At 38.5% G+C, this 25,914-nt stretch overlaps 1 protein-coding gene across 9 annotated transcripts in view; it reads right to left on the bottom strand.

Moving 5' to 3' along the window:
- PNPLA8 (patatin like phospholipase domain containing 8) overlaps window positions 1-24,079 on the bottom strand; it is a 35,381-nt gene extending 11,302 nt beyond the window's left edge. The window contains exons 1-10 of one of the 9 annotated variants that reach the window (XM_035544089.2): window positions 23,999-24,079; window positions 23,581-23,675; window positions 23,065-23,141; window positions 21,924-22,777; window positions 21,336-21,485; window positions 19,972-20,123; window positions 18,226-18,320; window positions 12,635-12,806; window positions 9,223-9,280; window positions 6,708-6,902 (exon numbers count right to left, since the gene is read on the bottom strand). In XM_035544089.2, the coding sequence (XP_035399982.1) occupies window positions 6,708-6,902; window positions 9,223-9,280; window positions 12,635-12,806; window positions 18,226-18,320; window positions 19,972-20,123; window positions 21,336-21,485; window positions 21,924-22,754 (1,653 nt within the window). In that variant the 5' untranslated portion in view covers window positions 22,755-22,777; window positions 23,065-23,141; window positions 23,581-23,675; window positions 23,999-24,079. The other 8 variants (XM_035544083.2, XM_035544086.2, XM_035544085.2 and 5 more) reach the window with 8 other exon arrangements.
- Between the last annotated feature and the right edge of the window lie 1,835 nt (window positions 24,080-25,914).

Below are 25,914 nucleotides of genomic sequence, written 5' to 3'. Positions count from 1 at the left end.
GAAGGCAAATTAGAGCGCATGGCAAGTGGCAAAGCATGAAGTGATTGCCTGCAATACGCATCAGACTGCCATATATCATAAACAAGCTTTCCTTAAGGGGAGAAGTTATCGTGTATCAAGAATAACACTACCTTGTTAGGCCTTCCTTTGCAATGACTATCACGAGGCTATTTCAGATGGAAATATGCCCCCCTTCAAGTCAGCATTAGATGAATATTCAGCCTGACAAAGTAAAAATTACAAGCAATAAAAGAACTGACAGCAAGTTGTCCTGTATGATCTCCTAAGAAACAATGGTCAGCAGCATCAGAACTAGCGAGGAGCACCCTACATTGACTGGACAAATTTCTGAATTGACTCAGCTCTTAGTATTCCATTGTATCAGTCTCCTGATTTTACAAGGTTTATGTACAGTGAATATTAGCTGGTAAACTGTGTCAGTAAAGGTATATAGACTCAGGAGTCTAAACAAAAATATTTAAATATAATACAGCTTCTTTGGAAGTGACTGTCTTTTCTTTAATAAGCACTCTGAAAATTACATTTACAATAACAAAGTATCACTGGACCATGGTAGAAAAAAATTACAATGCTTCCAAGTTAAATGCCTACACGAAATACCCTCTCAATTTTGTTTCACTAAACAAATCTTCCAAAACCAAGCCACTTAGCAAGTCCCTGCAGGGAATCCTGCAGGGAGTCTGCTCTGCAGAGTAACACTGGCACAGTAAACACAGCATTTTCATGAAGGCTGGTAAACCGCATCATCAGCATCCACCCTAAGAACTGATAACCAACCCTACAGAATCTGTAAGAGAAAAAGAATTGCATGTATCCATGTAGCTAATGCATTCCAGTAAATTCCTCTTCCTTAACCAGTAGGAGATATTACCTCAAAGGCTGTAGGAAAATGTGTATGGCAACAAGTAGACAGAGAAACAAAGAAATACTTGTTTCTATCATTGTGAGAACAAGATACACCTATTAAACCACAGCCTGTATAAGCTCTGGTGCATACTGATCACCGTGGCATATCCTAAGAATGAAAAGAACTCCAATGTGACCTATATTCTATGTCTTCTTAGAGCCTGGGAAGCACCCTTGAATCTAATTTTAAAAGCTACCATGTAAAACCAATTAGGGCAGGATCCACTAAGCAAATGACTTTTGAAGCCTTTCCCGTAACAAGCTACAAAGATGAAATGGCTTGGCAGATTTACCATCTCATAAAAGGAGGGGAAAAGATGAAAAAAATACAGCTTCTTATTTTTCAGACAAGGTGAAACTTGAAATTTCAGTTACCTGTTATTGTATTGTGTACGTGTATATATATATATGTATTTATTTATTTGTAGGTCATATTCTCACCATAAGTACTGTTACCCTTACACTAAAGCTCCACTAACAGACTAGCTGCCAATTTTTTAACCACTTCAGTATTTGATTTGCTCAAAGGTCAGAAAACATGGTTATTTGAACACTACTGTAAGTCAACACCAGCATTTCATTAAATGGAATTGTATTGCAGCAATGAAATCATGGGAAAGCACCAAGAAAAAGTCGTTTGTGTTAAACTGAGTATATTTTATTTTTAGAAAAATACACGGCTTTGTTAAATTCCTCCCCCTCCTCCTCATTGCCCTTTTAATTAATCCTGCGGTGCAAATTTAGTTTTTGCCGTAAAACCAAGTAAATGAAGTGTGCATAATGATTTTGTTAAATCTTAAAACTGCTCTATTAATTAATTGGCAATTTGCTCAGCATACCACACTGTCTACTGAAGTGACGTTATTGAATAGCTAAAAAGTAAATGCTTTTTACACTACAGAAGAAAAGAGGAATCTAATATCATCCCTCTGTGAGAAGTAGGGAAAAAAATGACTGGTTTTAATGGGACTGGGGAGAGGTTAAGACTCCTTTAATACTTCCTAAGTAGATTTTAATATAAAAAAGCTGACATGTGGCAATACAGTTTCAATACTGTGACATCATGACTTGGTCTCTCTTGACTTGCACGGTTTCTGGAGAAGCATGTTACAGGGATTAAATCCCTTTGAATACTAATGTGTTCCTCTTTTGAACCACAAAGAATATTAATCCTCCTCCCCTCATCTACCAACAGCTGCACTGTTTTTCCTTCTTGGCAGGGTGGAACAAGATAGCATGGCACGACTGACCTGAATGTAAATATTGCTATTTGTTTTCGGAACTGCTTAATTTTGTGGAAATTTGACTAACCTGCCATCAGGTTATCAGCAGCACGAACAAGAAGAGAGGGTTTAGGCACCTAGAAATGTATTTCTTAGCAATTAGATCCAAACAGTTATAGAAATAAGTAGCTTATCAATAAATTAATGCACTACAATTCTCTCAAACATTGAGAGTGGCTAACACAGGAAGTCAGACTGGAATGTTCCCAGAGAAAGGGCATGCATGTGCATACACAAATACGCATGTATGTATAAATATATACAGGTATGGGAACATCAGTGTTAAAGTGAACAGCCACAGTTCAGCCCAGGCATGATTCCAGCATATATGGCTGGTTATTCATTCTTAAGGATTTTATGCATCTTAACCCTACACAATTCTTAGGCATCTTCTTTGTGCAGTTTCAGGAAGGACACAAATTTCAACAAAGGCTAGGTAACAAAAGAGATTATGCAGACTGACCATAAAAAAATCCACTAAGTTCCCATTATCAAAATAAGTATTTTCATACATTTGAAGAGTCCTACATCAGGTCAACTGCCACAATACCTTTCATTCAGATATAAACGTACAACTGAGTGATAAATCAATACAAAGCCTGGCTTCCATATAAAATCCTTTAGAGTCCCAAACTTCAAGGTAAGACACAAATCCCATCATATTTACCATTCTGAGTTTTCACAGATATTTACCAGTACTTCTACCTTTCTCTATTCTTTGAAAGATGTAGGAATATCAACATTACAGAAGTAGATTATATATAGGTTAATAAGGAACTACCGTAGTTTATGTTCAGAAGAGATTACGTTGATGAATCAATACAAGTTTCCAATCCATTAAAAAATCCACCAAAATACCATCACCTTTCCGATACCATAGTACAGCATTGAATCCTCTGGCATACAATTAATGCGCACTATGCTGATCCACTTTACAAAAGTCATGGTACCATTGAGAATGCCTAACAATGGTATGCTTCCTTTATTTCTGTAGTTCAAAAAAAGTATTTCCACATAAACTATAGAATTTAGCGTCATACACAGTCTAGCCAAAGAACTTAACATGACTATAACAATGCACTTTTGCAATAATGATGCATAACAAAAATCTAATAGTTATATAAACTAAAACCCAGGATTGAGTTATTAACATACTTTAAAAATTCTAAACCTGAAATATTAGTAACAAAGCCACTTTGGCTAAATACTGCCTGTATTGGCTAAATACTGACTGTATTTAGGACTCTATTAAAATATATTTATGCATACATACTGTTTTCAATTCATCTTGTGTAGTTATTAGAGGTAAAACCCTTGGTTACCTTACATTTTCTACTGAGGTACCATTACATCCAAGCACGTAGGTGTAACAGTCTGCTAAAGGCATGGAAGCTCCTCCCCCAGGGCTAAAACGAGGTAATTCAAGGTAGCTTGATTGTGCACTGGTGGAATTGAAATCTGAGATACAAATCAGCACACAAACTGTTATGTTATGTAGCATCTGTAATATAGCACCTTGCTAGCCTGTCCCCCATTAAAAAACAAGCACATCCCATGTGCTAAAAAAATGCAATCTGAGGAAACAAAGCCGGGAAGGCATGGAAGATGACATCCTTTGGACTCTGCAAGAATTCAAAAGCATTAAAATATCATGCTCGGGTGGAAGACAGATCTCTCAGATGATACTAAATAGAAAATTTAGCATATAGTTGTACCACAGTAAGTGGTTTTAATACTGAAAACATACTCAGTTCTCTGTAGTTTACAAAGGTCAGCACCTCAAGAAGAATACAAAACCTATAGCCTTGGGAACTCATAGGTGTGAATTCTGTAGAATTAATCTAACCACATCCTAAGCCCTTGTTCTCTAGCAATTAAAATACATCAAGTAGCATTTTAACAAAAGAACACTGAATTTGTGAAACAGTGTTGGTAAGACGATATGGAATGGCTTGGCCAAAGAATCTCGAGTAAGAAAAAGTGAACTAGATGTCATACTACCTCTGTGTATCTAAGAATACTGTACCTGACCTCTACTAACATTAATCATAACTTCATGTTCTCTGGTCTAGTAAATTGGACATAAAGTGAATACAGGTGGTATCAAATATCCACTTTACTGCATTTCACACAAGTCTGGCAATTCAAAAACAATATTAAAACAAGTAATTGTCTAAGCACTCTGTAAAAGTTAAACAACATACTATTTAGTTATTCTTCATATAGAAGCACACACAAACTTTGATGTGCTCTCAATTCAAGGGAAGAGGGGGCGAAAGGGTGAGAAGAGGAAGAAAAGTGCCTCACATAGCTTAACCCTGACCCATTCCAGCAGTTAAGGAGCAGCTTGGAACAACTCCAAAGACTCCCTTTCTAGCAGCTCCCTTTCTAGTTCTGCTTGGACAGATGGAAGATAACTATGTTTCGGGGTTTCAAACAGAGTATCTGTGTGAGACTCCCTATTTAGCTTTACAAGAATAAAACAACTTATTTGCTTATTTCAGGCCGTATTTGATTAAAATGCTTTGGGGATAACCAGATGTAGCATAAACAAGGGGGGGAAAAAAGGAAAGAAAGGGGCTCTAAACAGAGTGGAAAAAGAGAATATGAAGAAAATGGAAGTGCTCTCAATCTGGTTGATGCAGTAGAACTATCCTGCCCTCCATGCAAACCCTTGTCCCACAAGTTGTACAGACTTTTTACAGAGCTGAATGCAATTATCCCCATCTCCTTCTAGAGGTTCATTCAACATATAGCTTAACTTTTGAAATTACTGTTTTCAAACATGGTGTTTAATTAGTATTCAATGTTTTTGGAATGCACACACAAAATTGCCAACGTATGAACAGTTTCCATTCATTAACATTTAAAACTAGATAAACTCATCGAATCTGAATAAGTTAAGGAAATTACATTACATAGTAAAAAGATGTTATATGAAAAGAAACATACTAAGGTCTACAATAAGCTTTCTTGTTATCCTTTCCAAAGCCTCAGCAACTGCAACAATGTATGTAACAAAAAGAAATTGAGCGCTGAATAAAAAAATATATGTACATAAACGACATGTTGGATACCCTCAAACCTTAGTATGATGTATGACTATTAAATATATGCCTCATGCTGCTTATGAGTCTAAAAGCCATGTCCTGCACCTTCCTCAAGTATTTTTACCCTCTCATATGGTGATTTAGCTCTCCTACTTTATCAGTCTAGGCAGAAAATATGCAAGACTTGCTTTCACTTTCTTAAGAGGACAGTTGCAGACAAGTTTCGGAGAACTGTTCTCCCAAATGTGCTGTTTTTTTCAGGTTAAATTCTACCTGATTTGCTTTTGTATCAGCACTTCTGTTTATTGACTGTTAATATAATGAAATTTTTATTTACATTCCTTATTTATCTGCTAAATTTTGGTACTACTTATGCACATTATTATGTTAATGAGATTACAAAGTCTTTTAATGAACACCATGAAAAATTGTGGATGTGATACAGGTACACTTATTACTGAAAATATGCTAGTATTGCTTTCCATTAGTTAATTAGTAATTAGCTAATGCTAATGCCATCATATTAATTAGTATGATAGGAACGTAATAGATGTTTTCTTTAGATTTAAGTGATAGAATCCTACGCTGTCTTTGTTCAAGGTCTGGGGTTCAGTCATCTATCACAGTCCTTTCTGCCACAGACCTGAAATACACCTTTTCTCAAATAAACACTAATATTTTTAAATAAGTTATGTATTGTAAAAACAATTCCTTTAAACTCAGAGTTATGGAACAATCAAGGGGCACTGGAGGACAAGAACAGAAAGACTAAAAAAATCTAGTACGTAAACTTCATTTGCCTCGCTCTTCACCACTCAGGGTCACCAATGGGAGCTATAATAAAGTAAGAAATCATTCACCGTTTTCAGGAGACATTGTTTTATCCTCTAGGGAATTTCTTTTGCAGTTGTCTTATGATTTTAATCCAACTGCCAGAGCATCTCCTACTTTTTGCTGTTAAGCTCAGAACTAGTGTAGAGCTTCATAAACTATCAGTACAGGGAATTAAAAGTAGCCCATAAACAGAAGTTATTCACTAATAAAAGGAACACTGAAACACACAACTTGAATTTTTCACACCTTACGGTATCGTTAGATAGTAAGCCATACCATCTGTTTAGTGAAATAATGCTCAATGAAATACCAGTTGTAAGCAGGAAGTCAGAGGCAATTTACAACCCGTATAAAGTTTCCTTCCAGGCAGAGAAGAAAGGAACAGCAGAAGAACTTAAGTTTGTGTTAATACCACAAAGATTTTTAAGCCAATACCCTTCTACTTCTATAAGGGCTATACAAATCAAAAGTTTCCATTCTTACTCCTAACCTGCCCTAGATTTTCTTTCTGCTATGAAGGTATTTGCTTAGTTTTGATTCAGAAATTCAGACAACTTTCTTTTCCAGAAATAACACTGGAAAATATTTACTAAAGGATGAGATTTCAACTTACCTGATGAAGATCATTGCCCAAGACATATTCCTGGAAGTAACCTGGTGCAGCAGATGACGCTCTGATGGCCTGCCAGAGTTTATATTGACAGCCTCCAATATAATGAGACTTAACCCCAGGAAAATGATTGTAGTTTCTAAAAACAAATGCTTTGAGTGGTGTTCCTCTGTTTACAATGGTGCTTACTGCAGCTACCTAAGGAGTCAGAAGGAGCAAAACAATTATAGTAGATAATAGTACGATAATGACAATTTCACAAACTATGAAATTCAATTTATAAATTTACTGAGTCTCTGGAATCCTTTGTACATATTTTATTAACTTTTTTTTTTATAACGCTTATATAAATTTTAAGAACTTAAAGAAACAAGACAATACAACCTCCCTAAAGAGAAAGCTTTTTTAAATCTAACATTGTTTCCACTATTTTGTTTCCACCAATATCTATCCACTGATATTCAAACAAAAGCTAGTGTCATATATGCCATTAAAAAAGCTTCACCTTCACAAATAGCAGTTAATGCTAACGCTACAAAACAAAGCCAATTCTCTTTGTTTGCTAGATACACATAAAAAATAATACCTGCATATTTATTTTGTTGAATTTTTATTTCAAACTCCAAGTAATTCAAAGCGCTCTAAAAGAACAATCCTAATGAAAGTGAAAAGTGCACTAGAAGTAGGTCTGCACAATTCTCACACAGTAACAAGCAAACAGTAACTTACATATGAAATACTTATGTAAGAAACATCAATCAATTTCCTTCTCCTAGGAAACAATTACTTAACATTGCAACCTCCGTTAAAGGATTGCAGGAAAAATCTCTTTCAAAGGGGGAAAAAATCTTTGAAAGACTTTTTTTCAAGGTTTTTTTGTAAGGACATGGAAACATCATTAAGCCACATACATAAGTTTAAGTGAAAGGCCACAACTGTATTTCCATAAAATGCATGACTGCGAAATTCAGCACATTTTACAGATCTAAATGCATGAGGTGGGAGTACCTATAATTATGGGTGAGCATTAGAATTTGCAAGACCTTTTTGTGATGATGCACCAGACTGCCTGGCCCTGTTTAGAACAATACTCTATAGCAGACAAGTGGGTGTTCAATTCTATTTTGTGTACTGTTTTACAGAGTATTTTTTTGTGTGTGAAACATTACTCAACAGCAGTAGCAGCTGATGCTGTGATATTGCTCTATTCATTTCCATTCTTCAGCTACATAAGTAAATCATTTAATACACAGCAAGTTCACCTTCATAAAAAGGAAAAACAGAAGTATAACTTCTAGGTGAAAATGAGAAGGAAAATGTGTGCATGATTTATATGATATCATTTGATGGAGAAAAAAGTTTCCTGTTTTGTCAAAAGAAAAGCCTGGATCTCATCACTACAGAAAAAAACACTTTGATAAGTTTTCTATACTGATGCTTGATTTTTTTTTTTTTTTTAATACCCATATAGCCCACTTCTTGAAGCGAAAGCGCAACTTGTAAAATGCCAGGCACCTTTTGGAAAAATCCATCTCTTCATGAATTTAACAGCAGCACAGAGCACACAACTGTGCATTTTGATTTTACTGGCCCTGTAAAGAGTGCCAGCACTACAAAGTGATTACTGTGAATAACTAGTTTCAACTCTATTTATATTCACTTTTTATTACTGAAGAACATGGAAGGAAGCCAAAGATCCCAGTTCACAGATAACTTTCAAGTCAACATAGAATAGCTTATCCCTCAGAAAGTAACATACCACTCCAGCCTTTTCATGTCCTTGTTTTAGGCATGGAGTAGGAACGCAATCAGTCAAGCACATGTTTCTATGTTTAGAAAAATGTGAATGTCTTCCATTTAACAGTAAAGCATTGAATATACTGCTATGACACCAAAACACCTGTTAATTACAGATTGTTCTGAAATATGTGCTATTATATTTCCCTTCTTTCTTCACACCCTATCCTTCACCAAAAATACCCATGCTTTCTCATCTTTCACTCTTGTGCTGCTGCTGAATATAACACCCCTCCAACTAAATGGTGCCCTTTAGATGATACAGAAAGAGTACAGAACTCAAGCCCTACAAATGTGAATGGAGAAAACCTGGTAATCCTGATAAACTGAAAAGAGACTCCTTCCTGTTACTACACAGTAACAGATACCGCATTTGACACGATCACCAGATCTCCATCTCATCTCCAAATACTAGAATTTTCTTGTATCCAAAAACAAATTTTGCACAACTTCAAGAGGCTAACTTAAGTATCTCTCTGCTTACAAACATACTCTGTCTTACAGTGTTAACTAAAACCATGAGAAATTGCTAAAGAAATCTAAATATCTAATTAATTTTTATTCTTTATAAGCATGGGCTATCTTATACAGATGCTTGCAGAGCTTATCGATACTCCTGCTGTTTATCCAATATTCTTCTAGTGATAATACTCTTACTTGAACTCTTAACAAGTACTTGTGGAGCATACAGTTCACACTGACCTCAGAACACTGTACTTACCTTTGGACATTTGGAATTTCTTGCAGTTTCGATCAAAAGATTTGAGCCCATTTTTTCTCTACAAATAAATGTAAATAATGGAAAGCGCCCCATAAGTTTAGCATGAACAAAAGACATACATTTTTATAAACCCCAACTTCTATAAGAATTTTGTATTTAGAAAAAACAATGCTTGGATTTCACTTTACTAATCAGAATTCCGCAAATTAACTTCAAGAGTTAATGAAGTTAATTTCAGTTAACCAGTACTTCATACCTACTAGGCTGTTGGAAGTAAGTCTGAAGAGTGACTGAAGTCTTGATTCAGTTACTCACTTTTTGCTACATACTTGAACAAAAAATCAGCAGGATTACTCAACTACTTTATGAGAGGAAAGCAAAGTACTTCACAGCATTAAAGAATCCAAAAATCAATAACCTCATTAGGTAGTTTTACAAGAATGAAAGTAACTCTCCTGAACCGTTTTACATTATGCAAATAAAAGCTAAGAAAAGAAATGCACCACTCTGCATGATTTAGAAGAAAGTTGTAATCTAGTTCTCCATAATAATAACTCAATATATATTTAGCATTCGTTTTTCAGGTGGAATTTTTTCATATTCAGTTTTCTAATCACTAACTAGAAGGTAGCCCTCCTGCATAGCGCAGGACACTGGAGGATATCAGCATACTAGTTAATAATCTCATAGCAGCATCTATTTCAACTTCCATTTGCTTAGAGTCAAGATATAAAAGCCTATTGAGTGGGTGCTCATCCATAACAATTCCAAGGAGGCTTTCATTTAAGTCAGCAAGTTTTTTCTCCAGTATTAGATTTTAGTTAACTTTTCAAAAAAAACTCCTAGCTGCTCACTAAATTTCTCCAGTTTTCCCTCAAGATAGTATGAAAAGAAAAAAAGTGTATGATGTGAACAGACAAAAGAAAACAGAAAAACTGCAACTATACATCAAGTTCTTCTTATAAATGCAATTCAATACAACATTACACAGACTGATGTACAGATTATACAGTAAATATAATTTTCTTCACAAAGTAATAAAAATAACTGATTAAAACCATTCTTCAAATTGTAATGCACGGAGTCAATAAGAAATGTTAAAATAAGTTAAAATAATATCTGAGACAAACAATTCCCTATAACACTGAATAAGAAGTTTAACAAAATTAGCTGTAATTTTCAGAAATGAAATTTATGCTATACCCCATGAATGAATTCAATATTAGCCTTAGCCTAATGCAACACTAGCTGAATTATTTTCAGCAGGAACACTTCTCCTGGAAGTAATCCCATCAAATGCTAAATGTACGCTGCATATCTGAATATTGGAAATTTGTACTCTATTTCAAGCAATGCTGACAAACCTAACTACCATTTAAACAGGGAAAAAAATACCCTCAGCATAGTTAAGATTTAAATTTAAAACAAAATACAAAATAGTTTTCCCATGCAATTACTTAAAGTTAGATGTGAGCTTCTTATTTCCATAAAGAGATGCTACATGTCCTTTCAATTTCTTTCTTAGTTCCAGGCTGTGAGGAAACCTGCATGAAATCCTACTGTTTCAGTGAAGTGTTGTGTAGGTATAGCATCTCCCTTCAACACTGCAGAATTGGGTCAAAAAAGAGTAATTTGTTAATTACTAAATTTTATTTTTAATGCATGAATAATATAATTGCCTCACTTTTGTCCACTGTCCATGAATAGAGTAGTTTACCTCCCTCGTGTTATATGCAGCTACAAAGAATAATAGGATTTTAATTAAAGGCACACAAAATACTTCCACACAAGGTAATCCTGGTCTTTGTAAGACTGTCTTTCAGTTGGGCAGGGGATGAAAAGAGGTATTTATTTGCCTTCCCTCTTTTCTGGGAAAAATAGGAACTTGAGATATCTCAGAAGAAAAGAGACATGATATTGGTATCATTAACATTTAACTTTCCTAAAAAATTGTAAATTCACATAGGTAAAGTGCTTGGAAGCCTATCCTCACTTCAACAAAGCAGCAAGATGTTTAAATCTCGGGCAGCACGGGTCCAGAAAAAAGGCTTTCAATCCCATAAAATGCATTTACCACATTTCCAAAAAAACTTGTTATTACTTATCCAAAGAAGCTTTTAACCATTTTACATTTTGCTCTCAGAGTAAGTTGTTTCTGTTCTTTCAGGATCACTGTCAGCTTCCACTAAAAACTACAAACAACTGAACTATTGTGATGGCTTTGGCAGGGATAGAGTTAATTTTCTTTGTAGAGGCTCACACAACACTGCTTTGGATTTTTGATGAAAACAGTGGTGATAACACACCAATGTTTTTAATTGTTGCAGAGCAGGGCTTATACAGAGCCAAGGACTTTGCAGCTTCTCGTGCTGCACTGCCAGTGAGGAGGCTGGGGGTTCACAAGGGACAGAACCAGGACAGCTGACCCAAACTGGCTAAAGGAACGTCCCATACCACGTGGCACCATGCTCAGCAATAAATGCTGGAGTAAATAAGGAGGAAGACGAGGACATTCAGAGTGATGGTGTTTGTCTTTCCAAGAAACCATTATGTGTGCCGAGCCCTGCTTTCCTGGAAGTGGCTGAACACCTGCCTGCTGATGGGAAGCAGCAAATAAATTCCTTGTTTTGCTTCGCTCTCTTGCGCAGCTTTTGCTTTACCTAGGAAACTGTCTTTATCTCAACCCATGAGTTCTTGCACTTTTACCTTTCTGAACCTCTCCCCCATCATTCCTGGGGAGACTGAACAAGTGGCTGTGTGGTGCTGAGCTGCCTGCCAGGGTTAAACCACAACAACTATCAACGTGAATACCAGTGAATGAAAATCTTAGAATTTGTAATAAACATTAGCCAATTTCTTCCAGTGATTTTTTCCCCCATATATACATTAACACACCTGTATACATATCTCTGAACAAATATCTTTTCATTGCTAACTCTAACAAATTGGATATTTTTTTCATTGCAATCCTTACAGCTCTTTTCACTTTTCAAAGGAAGGGGAAGTGGGCCAAAAACCTCAATAGAGCAGCTAAAATTAAAAATCCCTACTACAGCGTATTATTTAATTTCTTGCTATGTCTCCTTAAAAAATAAAAAGGCACAGCAGGTGGCTAGTAAAATCTGTAGCAGATCTGTAATGAGTCAGATCAAGCAGAGTCGGCAAACAGACAGGAATATAATCAGAAATCAGTGCACTAAAGCTTACTTTATTCCCCAGAAGCAGAAACCATTACATTAAAGGCTTAAATGTTTTGGTAAATACGAAAACAGATATTTCAAAAGAATGAGAATACAGGCTAATCCTTTTTCTTTGTTTTAAGGATTCGCTTACCATGGAAACAATAACAAAAATGAAGGCTCTCAGACTTGCATTAAAAAAATCAGGTTAAAAATAATTTATTTTTACTTACTTGAGCATTTTTTCCCAGATATCGCTGTCATAAAAGGCATGGCTCCAACCCATTTTGACCGTTCCAACAATTACATTCTGCTTAAAAACGTCTGATCCTAACTTGCGATACAGTTCTTCACAATCATCCAGAGGAATATGGAACAACCCCAACATAAAAGCTAATATAGCTCCTGAAAAGAAATATTTTGAAATGTTGAATATAACATGGAGTAAGATTACTATGATGGATTACCATTAACACAGTTCATAGGTTAGCAGAATATCTATCTTGAAAAGGGAAGATCAATTGACATTTATATCACTAAATTACTGTTCAAATATCATAAACCGTGCTTTAGAAGGACATATAGGAGACAGGACGCATCTACTTTCATAAAGAGATTTTTGGGAAGTTGATAAATAGCATTATTTTGTTTTGCAGATTTCATCCTTGCAAAAACACACATGGCTGATAGCAAATTAATTCCACTGCTTTATTTGGAAAGAGAAACGAGTAAGAATAATCTATGCTGTAGTATTTAAAATATTTGGAGCATTGCTTGCTATCTTGAAACTCCTTGATTGACTGAAGAAAAATTCTAGGAAAATTCTGTAAGACAGCAGGAATTTTGACTGTTCTCAAATACATTTGGTGGCAACCATTTACAGTCACTCACTCAGAGAGGCCTTGCAGAGGGATCTAGATAGATAGGAGCACTGGACAATCATCAACAGCATGAAGTTCAACAAAGGAAAATGCTGGGTTCTGCAGCTGGGACAGAGCAATGCCAGACACAGGCACAGGCTGGGAGACGAGCGGCTGGTGAGCAGCTCAGCAGAAAGGGATCTGGGGGTGCTGGTCGACAGCACGCTCAACATGAGCCAGCAGTGTGTCCTAGCAGCCAAGTGGGTAAATCGCGTTTTAGGATGCTTTAAACACAGCATAGCCACCCAGTCCATGAGGTGATTCTCCCTTAAAAGTAGCATTAACGTGGCCCCACCCTGAAGATTGCATGCAGTTCTAGTCTCCACAATGTAAAAAGTATGTTAAGGGTCTTGAAAGTATCCAGATGAGAGCACCAAAGCTGGTAAAAGGGCTGCAAGGCATGTCCTGTGAGGAGAGGCTGAAAACACTTGGGTTGTCTAATCTAGAGGCTCAGAGGCAACCTCGTTGCCCTACAACTTCCTGAGGAGAGGAAGCGCAGAGGCAGGTGTCGGTCTTTTTGCCCTCGTAACCAACAATGGGATGTGCAGGAATGGCACAAAGCTGCGCCAGAGGAGGTTCAGGCTAGGTATTAGGAAAAATTTCTTACCATGAGGGTGGTCAAACACTGGAATGGGCTTCCTAGAGAGGTGGTTGCTGCCCTAAGCCTGTCAGTGTTCGAGACATTTGGAGAATGCCCTCAATACTAGGCTTTAACTTTTGGTTAGCTCTGAAGTTTTCAGGCAGTAGGACTGGATCTCTGAAGGTCCCTTCCAAAAGAACTTTTCTATTCATATATACTGCCATCTAGTGTGTGCCTAAAAACGGCATGACCTACCCTTGTAGGAACAAAACAGTTTCCAAAAAGGAGGACTGCAGAATACCATTAAAAAGACTTTTGAAATTTACAATCAATACATTGCTAAAATTCTTAGGTATGTTAAACTGAAAGGGGCATATACAACCTCTGAATCTAATTGTGCAACGCTGAGATATAACCGAAGCATCAAGAATAAATAGGACTAAGTTCTTTCAAATTTGGAAATGAATGCAATACATTTGAGTAAACTTAATTTCAAAAGGAATAAGTTCTTGAAATGAATTAAGAATAAAACACACATGCAGAAAGAACTACACAAAGCCATAGATGGCTTTAAAGGAAGCACAACTTCCAAGCTTCTTCCCTTCTCACAGACCCCATCATCATGATAGCAGTGTCAATGTATTGACAGTCTCAATTTATTAAAGCATAGCACACATCCTTAATTTAACCTGGGGCTACTTGTCACATTGAAGTTGTGTCAAGAGAAACTTACTGGACTGCCATATCTCAATATTCAACTCAGACCAAACATCTATCAGCAAAGAAAGTTGTCCTAAATCACGCAAATCCTCTGCTACTTTATTTTCTTCTTTACTCTCCAGCACCAATTCTACAATATCATGTATTCACTATTTTCATGAATAGTTTCAAACTGAAGGGCAAATTTCATGCCAAATACAAGCTCATTTTCCTCACCACCACCAGAGAAACAGCACCAAAACCCTCACTCTGTGTCAGCACACAAGTGAGTCAAGTTGCATGATAAAGGGCTTTGCCAAAACCTGCTGCATGGTAACAAGACACTCACAGGAGAGTAAGCTTAAAATCAAAGATAGAGTCCAGGCCCTACCTGATAGCCTAGCGAAAGAGCAGCTCGCACTCTCAGTCTTGACTGCCAACACTTCAGGGGAGAAAAAAACAAAACAAAAAAAAACCTGGGAGGCTACGGAGCATATCTTGAAGGACGTGGGTAACAGGTCGCTAATAAGACACTAGATAGATAAGAATATAACCTGAAAGAAAAAGTATTTCTTCCTTATTCAGCACTAGTAAGAGTTCAACTGAAATGCTATATATTGACCTGCATGGTGTTCAAAAAAAAGTGGAGAAACTGAAAAAAATCCACAAAAAAAAAAACCACACATCAAGGAAATCTGTCGACAAGGAAAGCCTGAATAAACTGAGTATAGCAAAACCCTTCATATGCGTAAGAGGCTAATGCGAAGAGAAAGAAAAACAATTTCCCTGGGGAGTCGGGACAAGAGGAAACGTATGAACTGCAACAGTAGATTGACATTACATTTGGAAGTTTTGTTGTCTAAAGACAGCAGAGCACAAGTTTTCTGAAGACATCTGTTATGATTCAAAATCTTGACAACTGTCGGCAGTGAAACATACTTAGTTGATCCATCCCTTGGGAAATGAGATAGCCTCAGGTCAATGTCAGCTCTATAATACCATGACTTGACTTATTTATGAGTTTTCCTGAAACTAGATTTCTGTCAGAAAGGTGTTCAAAAAGCATTTCAAAACTGGAAAGAAAATATGAGGAAAAAAAGAGACTTTAATACAGAGAGATGCCAACTTTGTTCCAGGACGCTCCTAACCTGCAAATCACGAAAGGCTGGGAGAATGCGTAGGGGAACCAGCCCCATGTTGTTCTTGTGAATTCTATATTGCACAGGCTTTACATTAACTTTTCCTCCATAAAACAACATTCAGTGGCTATCGCTGTTTCATGGGCTTGCGGATTTTCTGGTGCTTCCATACCCAGGTATTGTGCTCAGCAGTAGGTAAGTGAGCTAAGTATGCAGGGCTCATTACAGCATCATTACAGCGATCTTCCTGTGTGGCTGCCACATTTACGCCCCATGACCAACAGCGTAGAGAAGTACAGAGAAGCTAACTACAAAGCCAGACTCTGATGTTGAAGTCACAGCAGACTGATTTCTTAACCTCAAAGGCAAAACAGCTGAAGGATTGTAAGAGACGTGAATAGCACAGCAGAAAAAAAAAAGAACTGTAGTGCACAAGGGGTATAGCTCTTATCACTTAATACAGCACTTTTGTAAACCACCATTCATCCAGCTGCAAGCTTCTGCAAATCCAATTGGTACATGTACTGTCAACACAAACTGCAGTGGTAACGTACACAGCTAGCACATGCCAACAAACGCACACAACCTCTCCCAGCCAGGTGCTGTCACCCATTGCATGTTGGACTGGTGCAGACAAAAACTTGCTTGAGGAAACAAAGCTTAGCAGAAAGAGTTAAATATTAGCAGTTACAAACCCCAATATCTGGTGAGAAGGATTAAGAATAAAGTTAGTTCTAATCAGAGTAGTGGAATTGAATTGAGTAAGAACAGCAGGCTTCTCTAGCAAAGATAAAACATCTTTATCATGATTGAAGATGACAGTTTCACTAACGGAACTTTTTTTTAATACCTTCCAAAAGAAACAACCCTTCACTGCTAAATAAATTTATCAAGGATTTTTTCAGAGACTATCAAAAAAAGTAAACCAGGCAATGACAGCGTGTCTGCAAACAAATTCCATCTAGTAGACCTAAACATTCAACCCCTTCTCTACTATTTTGAACCTACTAAGCACATCTTTGGAAACACGGACAATGTATTTAGCCACAGTGATCTGCATTTAATACATTTCAGAACTGAATTGTACTGGAGAATAAGTATACTGAAAAAGAGAATTTGGGTTTCAAAAGGAAACTGAGCAACTGAACTTCAGCATACCTCATGTTTTAAAACAGTAATATGCCGCCACCGGTCTAGCATAACATCTAAAAAGCAATGATAGTCTTTCTAAAATAAGCTTATGTTTACAGTTTCCAACTTCCGAAGGAGAAGCGACTTATCATTGAGTCACAGAGTAATTAAGGCTGGGAGGGACCTCTAGAGATTGCCCAGTCCAAACTCCTGGTCAAACAGGAGTTTCAGTTAGAACAGGTTGCTCAGGACTTGTTCATCCAAGTTTTGAGTGTCTCCAAGGATGCACATTCCAGTCTGTTCAGGCAACTCTTCCCAGTGTCTGACCATCCTTGCAAGGAAAATGCAATTCCGGGTACCTAATAATCATCTCCTGTACTGCAGCTTGTGCCTGCTGGCTTTTCTCCTACCACTGTGCACCTTCAAGAATAGCCTAGCTTCTCTCTATTTTCACTTCAGTTGAAACAGCAATAAGGCCTCCCTTAGCCTTCTCTTAAGGCTGAACAAACCCAGTTCTTCCAGCCTCTCCTCACACGTTATGTCCTCCGTACCCCTAACCATCTAGGTGACCCTGTCAGACTCAACCAGGGTGTCAACGTCTGCCAAGTCAAGAGCCAAAACTAAACATAAAGGGGCCAGAGACCTTTGATCTGCTAGGTACATTACAAGCCAGTATGCGATCAGCTTTTTTTTTTTTTTTTTGCGCTACAAGGGCACACTGATGATTCATGTTCAACCTGTTCCAACAGGACCAGGTCTTTTATTGCTGAGCTGTTTTCTAGCCAGTCAGCACACACCACGTATATTAGATGAGGTTATTCCACCCCAGATGGATGACTCTGTGCTTGCCTTTGCTGAACCTCAGGCAGTTCCTGTTAAACCATTTCTCCAGCCTATAAAGGCTGATCTGAGCAGCATCCATCGCTGTATTGACCTTAATATGGTATCATCCATGGTCTTAGTACAAATGTAGTCTGTGCCATTGTCCAGGTCATTAATAAAGACAGGAAAAATTATTGACTCAGTATTAATCTATGAGGAATGTCACCTTATTTTTCTGTAAATCCCATAAACATCTTAAGATATTTGTAACCCTGTGCAAAAAATCGAGGTTTCATATTCACTAAAAAAAAAATGACAAATCAGTTTGAAGTTTTAATCAAAAGCAACAAGCATGTCATGAATCACCCAACGTTTTTACTCAAAAGAAAAAAAAACAACTTTAAAATTACACCTGTACTTTCCCAGCTTACACTCAACGTCAGAAACCTGGCAAATTCTGCAAAAACTACATCTATCTTCAGATGTTCTTGCTATATTCATAGCAAAATGCCAACTTGTGGACTGACAGTTACCTGTGCTTACACCACAGATGTAGTCAAAAAGATGATGAACTGGCTTTCCAGTAAGTTCTTCTAGTTTCCGTAGTGTCTGAAGTGCAACTAAGCCCCTGAAACACACAAAAAAACACACACATATTATGGCAGTTTTATCTTATATAGATTTAATTAAGCATGCCTTTGATTAATTAGAACTGATAAGTGCAATAACAAGAAGCCTGAATATTTCAGGGAATGAAAAAGTATTGGTATCAATACTTTCCAGTCCTATGCTAAAGAACTGCCTATGGCTAAAGCTGCATCAAACCAAGCACCACCTTGCCAACACATCCTGCTGAGATCAGCCCCTCCTTGCTACAAATTATTTCCCTTAAAACAAGTTTAAACTTGTATATTTTTCCATAAGCACTTAGATTTTAAATATTATGATAATCATACATTGTATTAACGTACTAGCCCCATATGTTTAAGATACTGCTATCTAGTGCAAACACCAGGTTTACAGAAAATAATTACACTTAACAAGAAAATCGTATAATGGTTGAAGGCAACTCTATTTCATAATTATTTGCTGGCAGGATGCCAGCATGAAGAAGGCAAATTGAAAATAAAAGTCCTTATAATATCACTGACCTAGAAATCTAACAGAAAAATTAGAATTTTATCAATATATATAAGCAAGCGTTCACATTTTTATTAAAAAGTAAACACGCAAACATGCACTATACTTCTGCCACAAGCATAATTATAATCAACTGCATTTACTTATTTGCTCAGTGTTGAGATTTAGTTTTACAGCTCATGTGAGCCTGCACTTGTAAGTGAAAGTATGTGACAGAAAACATCCTTGATAGCATGCTGTTATCTGTGAACCATCTTTCTTCCTACTTTGTGGTCCATGATGAACTTTCAGAACCATCCAAGCTGAAATTTTGCCATATGCTTACTCATTATTGAATGCAACTGATTTTGATGCAAATATGGAGAAACAAAAAGTTGGTGCAACTATTTCTGCTATGACTTCATACTCCACTCTCTATCAACAAAAATTTATGAACCAGTAAATATTTGAAAAGAAAATTTCTTCAAATGTGCCTGAAAACATAGCTTTCAATAAATGTCAGATTTTAAACACTGCACATGCTTTCGCTGCTATTCTTTACAAATTGTGATAGGTGAATAAATTCATGCAAAACGAGAGCACAGGTAACTGAGGACATGTGGTACATCCATTAAACAAAAGCAGGTGTTGGTAGTAGGTAAAAAAATATAAACCAAAAGCACTGCGAGAAGGGTTTTCACCATTACCCTATTCATTCTTTCATGAGACTAGTCCTGCTAAGGTAGATCATCCTCCAGAAGGGTACAAGACCAGGTTTTGTCTTATTAAGCTGACGTAAACATTGAAGTACAACAATACTACCAGCAATTCCTGCCAATTCTGAATTACAGAGATGAGGAGACTAACTGAAATGACCGTTTAATTTACTCATTTCCAAAAGAAGAAAGGATCAATCCAAGAAGCACTTACATGCGTAGCCAACTTTAAAAGTAATTTCAGAGTCCCAGGACTATTAATCCACGGGAATTTAAGTACAAATGAATACAGAAGTAAGTACCCATGACTTGAATAGTCAAATGCAACAGAACTGTAAATCGGACTTTGCATGTTTAGGCACAAAATTATCAAAGAGAAACTGAAATTCTATTTACAGTTACACTATGAAGAGATATACAAGCATCTATTAAAAAAAGTTTTACCTTGTTCCTCCTCCGTCAATAGCAAGGACTCGAATTCCCCAGCCTTTCACAGGATCTGTATATCCAATTATTGCTAAAGTCTCTCTAACAGCAGCCTGAAGACTTTCGTCATTTGCTTGTCTCAGTCGCAGTAGGCAGGGGATTACTTTTTCCTATAGTTATGATAAAAGATCTTTGTATTTATCAAAATGCTTATACCAAAAGAATTCACACTCATATTCACTAGTTTCACATTTTAGAATTAAAGTAGTATATGAGTTACAGGAAAACTTCTTTAAGCCTGTATTTACCCATCTCTATATCTAACAAGGGGAAGAAACGACTCCAGTATGATGTTGTACACCCCTTTTTGTTAAAAATAACCAGCTCTCTCAACTCAACAAATCAAGCTGAAATTAAAATCCTTCTAATAACTATAAAAGCTAAGTTTACTGATATTTTAGGTTTTTAATTATTTAGCCAACAGTTTAGTTTTGTGGACATTAATGTCACATTTCCCAAATAGAAACTCAAGTACTGAGCCCGTGAACTACAGCTAAAAGCACAGATTTGAATGAATAAATATCACACCGTTTCAAAGTAGAAAGTGCCTTCAAAGTATATTAATATCAAAACAAAACTTAAAATTCTTCACACTGACTGATTGCTAAATTTGGAATTATTATCACAAAGATATAAAATATTATAATCAAGATGGGAGTAGTGAGTGCACTCTCTCATAACAAAATACTTCATAACTATTCATGTGCACGTCTGACCAGTGCCCAGCCAGGGTAATTCGCCTGACCTGAAATCCATCCAGCAATTTTACAATCCCTGTCACCCATTTGTCACATCTTGTGGAAAACCACATGGAACTGACAAACACCTGATTGGGCTAGAACAGCCTACCACCCACCTCCTGTCCTCACTGCATGCAGGAAAGAGAACGTGCAGAACTAGATTACGTAAACTTCTTTGATTTCTACACTCCACTCCTGTCCTTTCTTTAAAGGGAGCATGCAAAGAAGCATCAAAACTGTTACACATATGTAGATCAACAGTACAGTACATTCCCGTCTGGTCAATTGCGAAAGAGAACACAGTGTACGACCTTCATCTACCACTAGAATAAGCTATATTATCTACCCACATGACAATGCTGCATGCTTCTAAATTAAACATAGCAATCTTAACAGCCTCAGGCTAGACTACTGATAGCTTGCATAATGAATCTGAACGGAAAAGCTAAAAGATATTCACACCATAATCTTTACAAGAAGAAAATATGCCTAGCCCACAAAAGCACAGAAGTTTTATGTCATTTTATAAGGATACCTCTGTCAGATATTTATTGCTCATCTAAGCATAAAGATTATCTGCACCTTAATTGCAACTCCTCTGCTCTCTGGAAATTCCAGAAGATGATAAGTCAGTTCTTCAACCCTGCTGATACAGATTCTTCGATTAGAGGATCTTCGTAGGGCTTGAACTAAAGCTCGAGTTCTGTTATCAATACTCACTCGTGCAATGATCTAAAACAGATAAGAGTTATACAAAGAACATAAAGCTACTCTAAGATATGTATACAATTTGTCAAGACTAATTCCAAAAGGTTATTTTAAGATTTCACAGAAGTCCTGGACAGCATGTTGTACAAGGATTTCTTAAACAGAAGCAGGCCTTGTTTACCAGGAAACAAATAAAGAATTCTTAGAGCAATCAGACACCAAACAAACTGGTGTCAAGATTTCTAACTGGGAGAATTTTCAGGGCAACTCCGAAATGATTGGACCACAAAAGAGTATGATGTTACTGTCACTACAACCAAAAAACAGCTACAGCTACAATGTATATAAATATGAACTCTATATATACACATGTAAATATACACATCTGTACAGACACATTCTTACATAAAACATACATATGCATAGAAATGAAATATGTAAAAACAGTAAACAAAGACTTGCCTTTTCTCTCTGAATGGACAGATGCTTTTCCCTGTCTTCTGCAGTCTTACTCTCTTTTGGTTTGTCTTCCTCATCCTTCTCAGACCCTTCTTGCTCTATCTGTTTACTCTTTTCTGGTGCAGCAACTTTTGTTTCCGACCTTAACTTGGGCACCAACCCACCAATGTAACTGTCTACAAAAGCTTGTACACTGTTACTGGGATAGGAAAGAAAGTTTGCAATACTTTTCTTAGTGGAAACTGGAAGAGCAGTACTTGTCTTTTCAGCATCCTGAGTCTCTGTTTCAGGAGCTAAAGGCGCTGCTGAAGTCACTGTCTTTTCTTCAGTAATTACAGTATTTCCTGATGAATCAAGCTTATTTGTCACTTCACTTTTAGAGTCCTGTAACAAAGCATTCCTCTTTTTCTCTTGATCCATTACGGAATTATTACTGAAGTACCAGTTGATATGGTCAGCTACAAAGTTGTAAGTCTCTCCAAAATTTGTAGATAGGTAGCTTATGTGAAAAAGGTGGGTTTTAGAGGCTGAATCTTCTGAAGTATCTTGATTAGCGCCGCTTGAGTTTTTTAACAGAGACTCCAAGCTTTCGTTTGCATCAGTGGATTTCCTGGCAGCTAGGCCTCTGTTGCAATCCTCCTGAGTTCTGGCATCTGTAACTTGTTTACCATTTTCCAGACTGGCACTGAGGTTATTTTCATCTGCATTACTTTTAGTTGTTTTTCCTAGAGTACCTGAGTGTGACTTTAACCAAGCTATCCGCGACACCAGTTCACTGTGAGTGCCAGACACTGCCTTTGAAACAGACTCTATAGTATTCTTAATTCGTGACATGCGACTGTTCACTTTTGTGAGTCCTTTGGAAGAAGAAGTCAACAGTTTAGAAACTCTGTAGTACAAGAAGTCATGGCTGTAAATGTGTTTGTTATACCAAAATGTCCTGCTTCTGGCCCATTTACACTGAGGCTCGCTTGTATGGAAAACTCTAAGATGAACGCCATGATTTATTCTCCAGAAGACTTTAGGTCTATACAAACACAGGTATTTGTTTCTTTGCTTCCACCAAAGACTTTTTGGGTTAATCACAAAGAACAAATATGTATCTAAAGACAAATGAACTGTCATTACTTATAAATAATTACACCTTTCCTACGTTGCTTGTCTACTTCATTCCAGAAAATATATTTCAATAAATAAGTCCCATATCATGGTGTTTGTTACCTGAAAAAAAAAAAAACAAACAGAAACCAAACAATGGAAACCCCAAACCAGCAACAAGTTAGACTGAAATCTCAGAGTTGTTTAAAGTAGGTACAGCTTATTCATTGCTCCAGTAAAGACGGACAAACATTATAATTACGTAATCCTGTTGTGATACCGAGTGCTGAGGACATTCAGTAGCGTCATCCCAACTATTTAATTTTAACACGATCTTCCTAAAAGGTCCGTTTACATTCATTTTGAGGAATCATAGAATCATTAAGGTTGGAAAAGACCTTCAGGATGTGACAGCTGTCAAAATCACTTTGTGGCACATAGCAAACTGCTCGCTAGTCCTCCCAATAAGCAGAAAGCTGTACCTCCTGCTAAAACCACTTAGTGGCATACAGAAAACTGCTCGCTGGTCCATCCAGCAAGCTGCACCTCCTTGGCACCTTACCTCGTGCCAAGAGACAGCTTTCCAAGCGGCGATGACATTACACTGCCATGAAGGACTCCTCCGATGGTGAACGGGCACCGGTTCTCAGCACGACCCTTCGGTACAAAACCCCAGTTAGGCTGGACGAGGCTTTTACCCCCTGCAGGCACCACACGGCCCCCTCAGGCACCTCAGGGCCCCCTCAGGCCCCTCAGGCACCTCACGCCCCACACGGCCCCAACACCCAGGCCGCAGCCCCACACCCTGTTGCCCACCTCAGCCCCAACCCTCACCCACGTTGTCCCGGGCTGCTATACGCACCCGGGGCGGGCAGCGGGGTTTATTTATTTATTTTTTTTTCACCCCTCCCCTCCCACCGACGCCGGACCCGCCGCACTCCCGCCAGGCCCGGCCCCCGACCCCCGCCGGCCGCCCCCACCGCGGCAGCGCAGGAAGCAGCTGGGCAGCGCCACTGCGCATGCGCCGTGCGCAGCCCGCCGGAAGCGGCTGAGGCCAGAGTGGGCGGGGCGGTGCCAGGCGGGGAAAGGGCAAGGCAACGTGGGTGGGGGGTGCTGCGTATGCGCGGGGCGGGGACGTGCGGAGCGGAACGGCCGTCATGGGCGGCGGGGGGGGTGCTGTGAGAGGCGGGGGCGGTGCAACGGGGCACCGCCGGGGTTGCTCGAAGTTAGTGGCGGTGGTCGGGAAGGGCGGAGGATGCCTGGGGTTCGTGGGATCCTTGCCCTGGTCGTCACAGAGGCGGTGGTTCCTATTGGGGTTTGGATTCCAGTCGCCTGTTTCTGTGCTTACTGATTAAAAAGAGTAAAGTGAATTTCTTTTCCTGGTGTTTTCTTTGCCCGGGGAAATTTATATTATTTGTGTGTGGTAGTTAGTATCAAAATCAAATGGATTGAACTTCCTCTATCACATTTCCAGCTCCTGAATATTGGATGAATCACAGAATATCCCAAGTTGGAAGGGACCCACAAGGATCATTGAGTCTAACTCCAGGCTCCACACAGGAGCACCCAAAAATCAGACCCTATGTCTGAGAGCACTGTCCAAACACTTCTTGAACTCCTGCAGGCTCAGTGATGTGACCAGTGCCCCGGGGAGCCTGTCCCAGTGCCCAACCACCCTCTGGGTGCAGAACCTGTCCCAGCTCCATGCTGTTCCCTCGGGTCCTGTCGCTGTCCCCAGAGAGCAGAGCCTGCCCCTCTGTTTCCAGGGGCATATAGCACACTGAATAATTTGTATTTCCTTTTTTTGTCCCCTCTCAGATTTTTATCATTCTTAAGACTAGTACAGAGGCAGTTATCCCAAAGCACTCCCTCAGTGAAGTGCTCAGTGGCTCTGAGAGCTGCTTGTTGTCCAGGATCCCCATGGCACTGCATACCAGCATGTCACACCCAGTTGCTCAGATCTCTCCAAGGCCTTCTCCAGGTTGCTGCTTTCTGGACTGCATCAGTCTTCTGCAGGTGTGGCCTGCACTCCCTTGTCCATAGATGATTACCTATCTGTTTTAAGACTCGTGGGCTATTCTTCAGTTTGTTGTGTGTTTTCACTATATATGGTAAGGTTTGCTTTTAAACCAAATAGAATCATAGAATCATCTAGGTTGGAAAAGACTTAAAGGTCATTGAGTCCAACTCTCAGCCTGACCTACTGAGTCCCATCACTAAACCACGTCCCTCAGCACTACATCCACCCATCCAAGGATGGGGGCTCCACCACTTCTCTGCGCAGCCTGTTCCAGTGCTTGAGCGCCCTCTCCATGAAGGCATTCTTCCTGATACCCAATCTAAACATCCCCTGGTACAACTTGAGACTGTTTGCTTGCATCTTAACACTTGTCACCTGAGAAAGGAGACTGACACCCTCCTTGCTGCAGCCTGCTTTCAGGTAGTTGTAACGCAGGTAGCAGGTAGCCCATTGTTTTATGTGTTTCTTTAGGTAAAGGCCACTTACTGCTATGAGAACAACACAGTACTGGTAGATTTTAGGCTATAGTACTGGAGTAGTTTCTTTGCCAGTGGTGTTAGGCTAAGCAACCTCCCCTGCTGCACCTGCCCTTCTGCATGCCCCAGGACTCCTCCTTGTTTGGCTGCCTGGTGAACTGGGGTGGATCTTGTAATATGGCTTAAGAAGCAGTTGCCCATCTAAAGCAATAGTCTAAGCTGGCATTTAGTAGGATAAATTACATTCTTACAGCAACAAAGAGTTAGGCAAAACAAGACCAACAACTTCAGTAAGAAGGAAGTTTGGCCACAGGCTGCCCATGCATATCCTGCCTTTCTTTGACTGGCAAATTATGTGGTGAATAATGCGGTCCCTTTTATCTTTACATAGCTCTTCCCT

This window comes from Cygnus atratus, chromosome 1, assembly GCF_013377495.2.
Source record: "Cygnus atratus isolate AKBS03 ecotype Queensland, Australia chromosome 1, CAtr_DNAZoo_HiC_assembly, whole genome shotgun sequence".
Lineage (NCBI taxonomy): Eukaryota > Metazoa > Chordata > Aves > Anseriformes > Anatidae > Cygnus > Cygnus atratus.
This window is presented reverse-complemented; position numbering and strand designations above follow the sequence as displayed.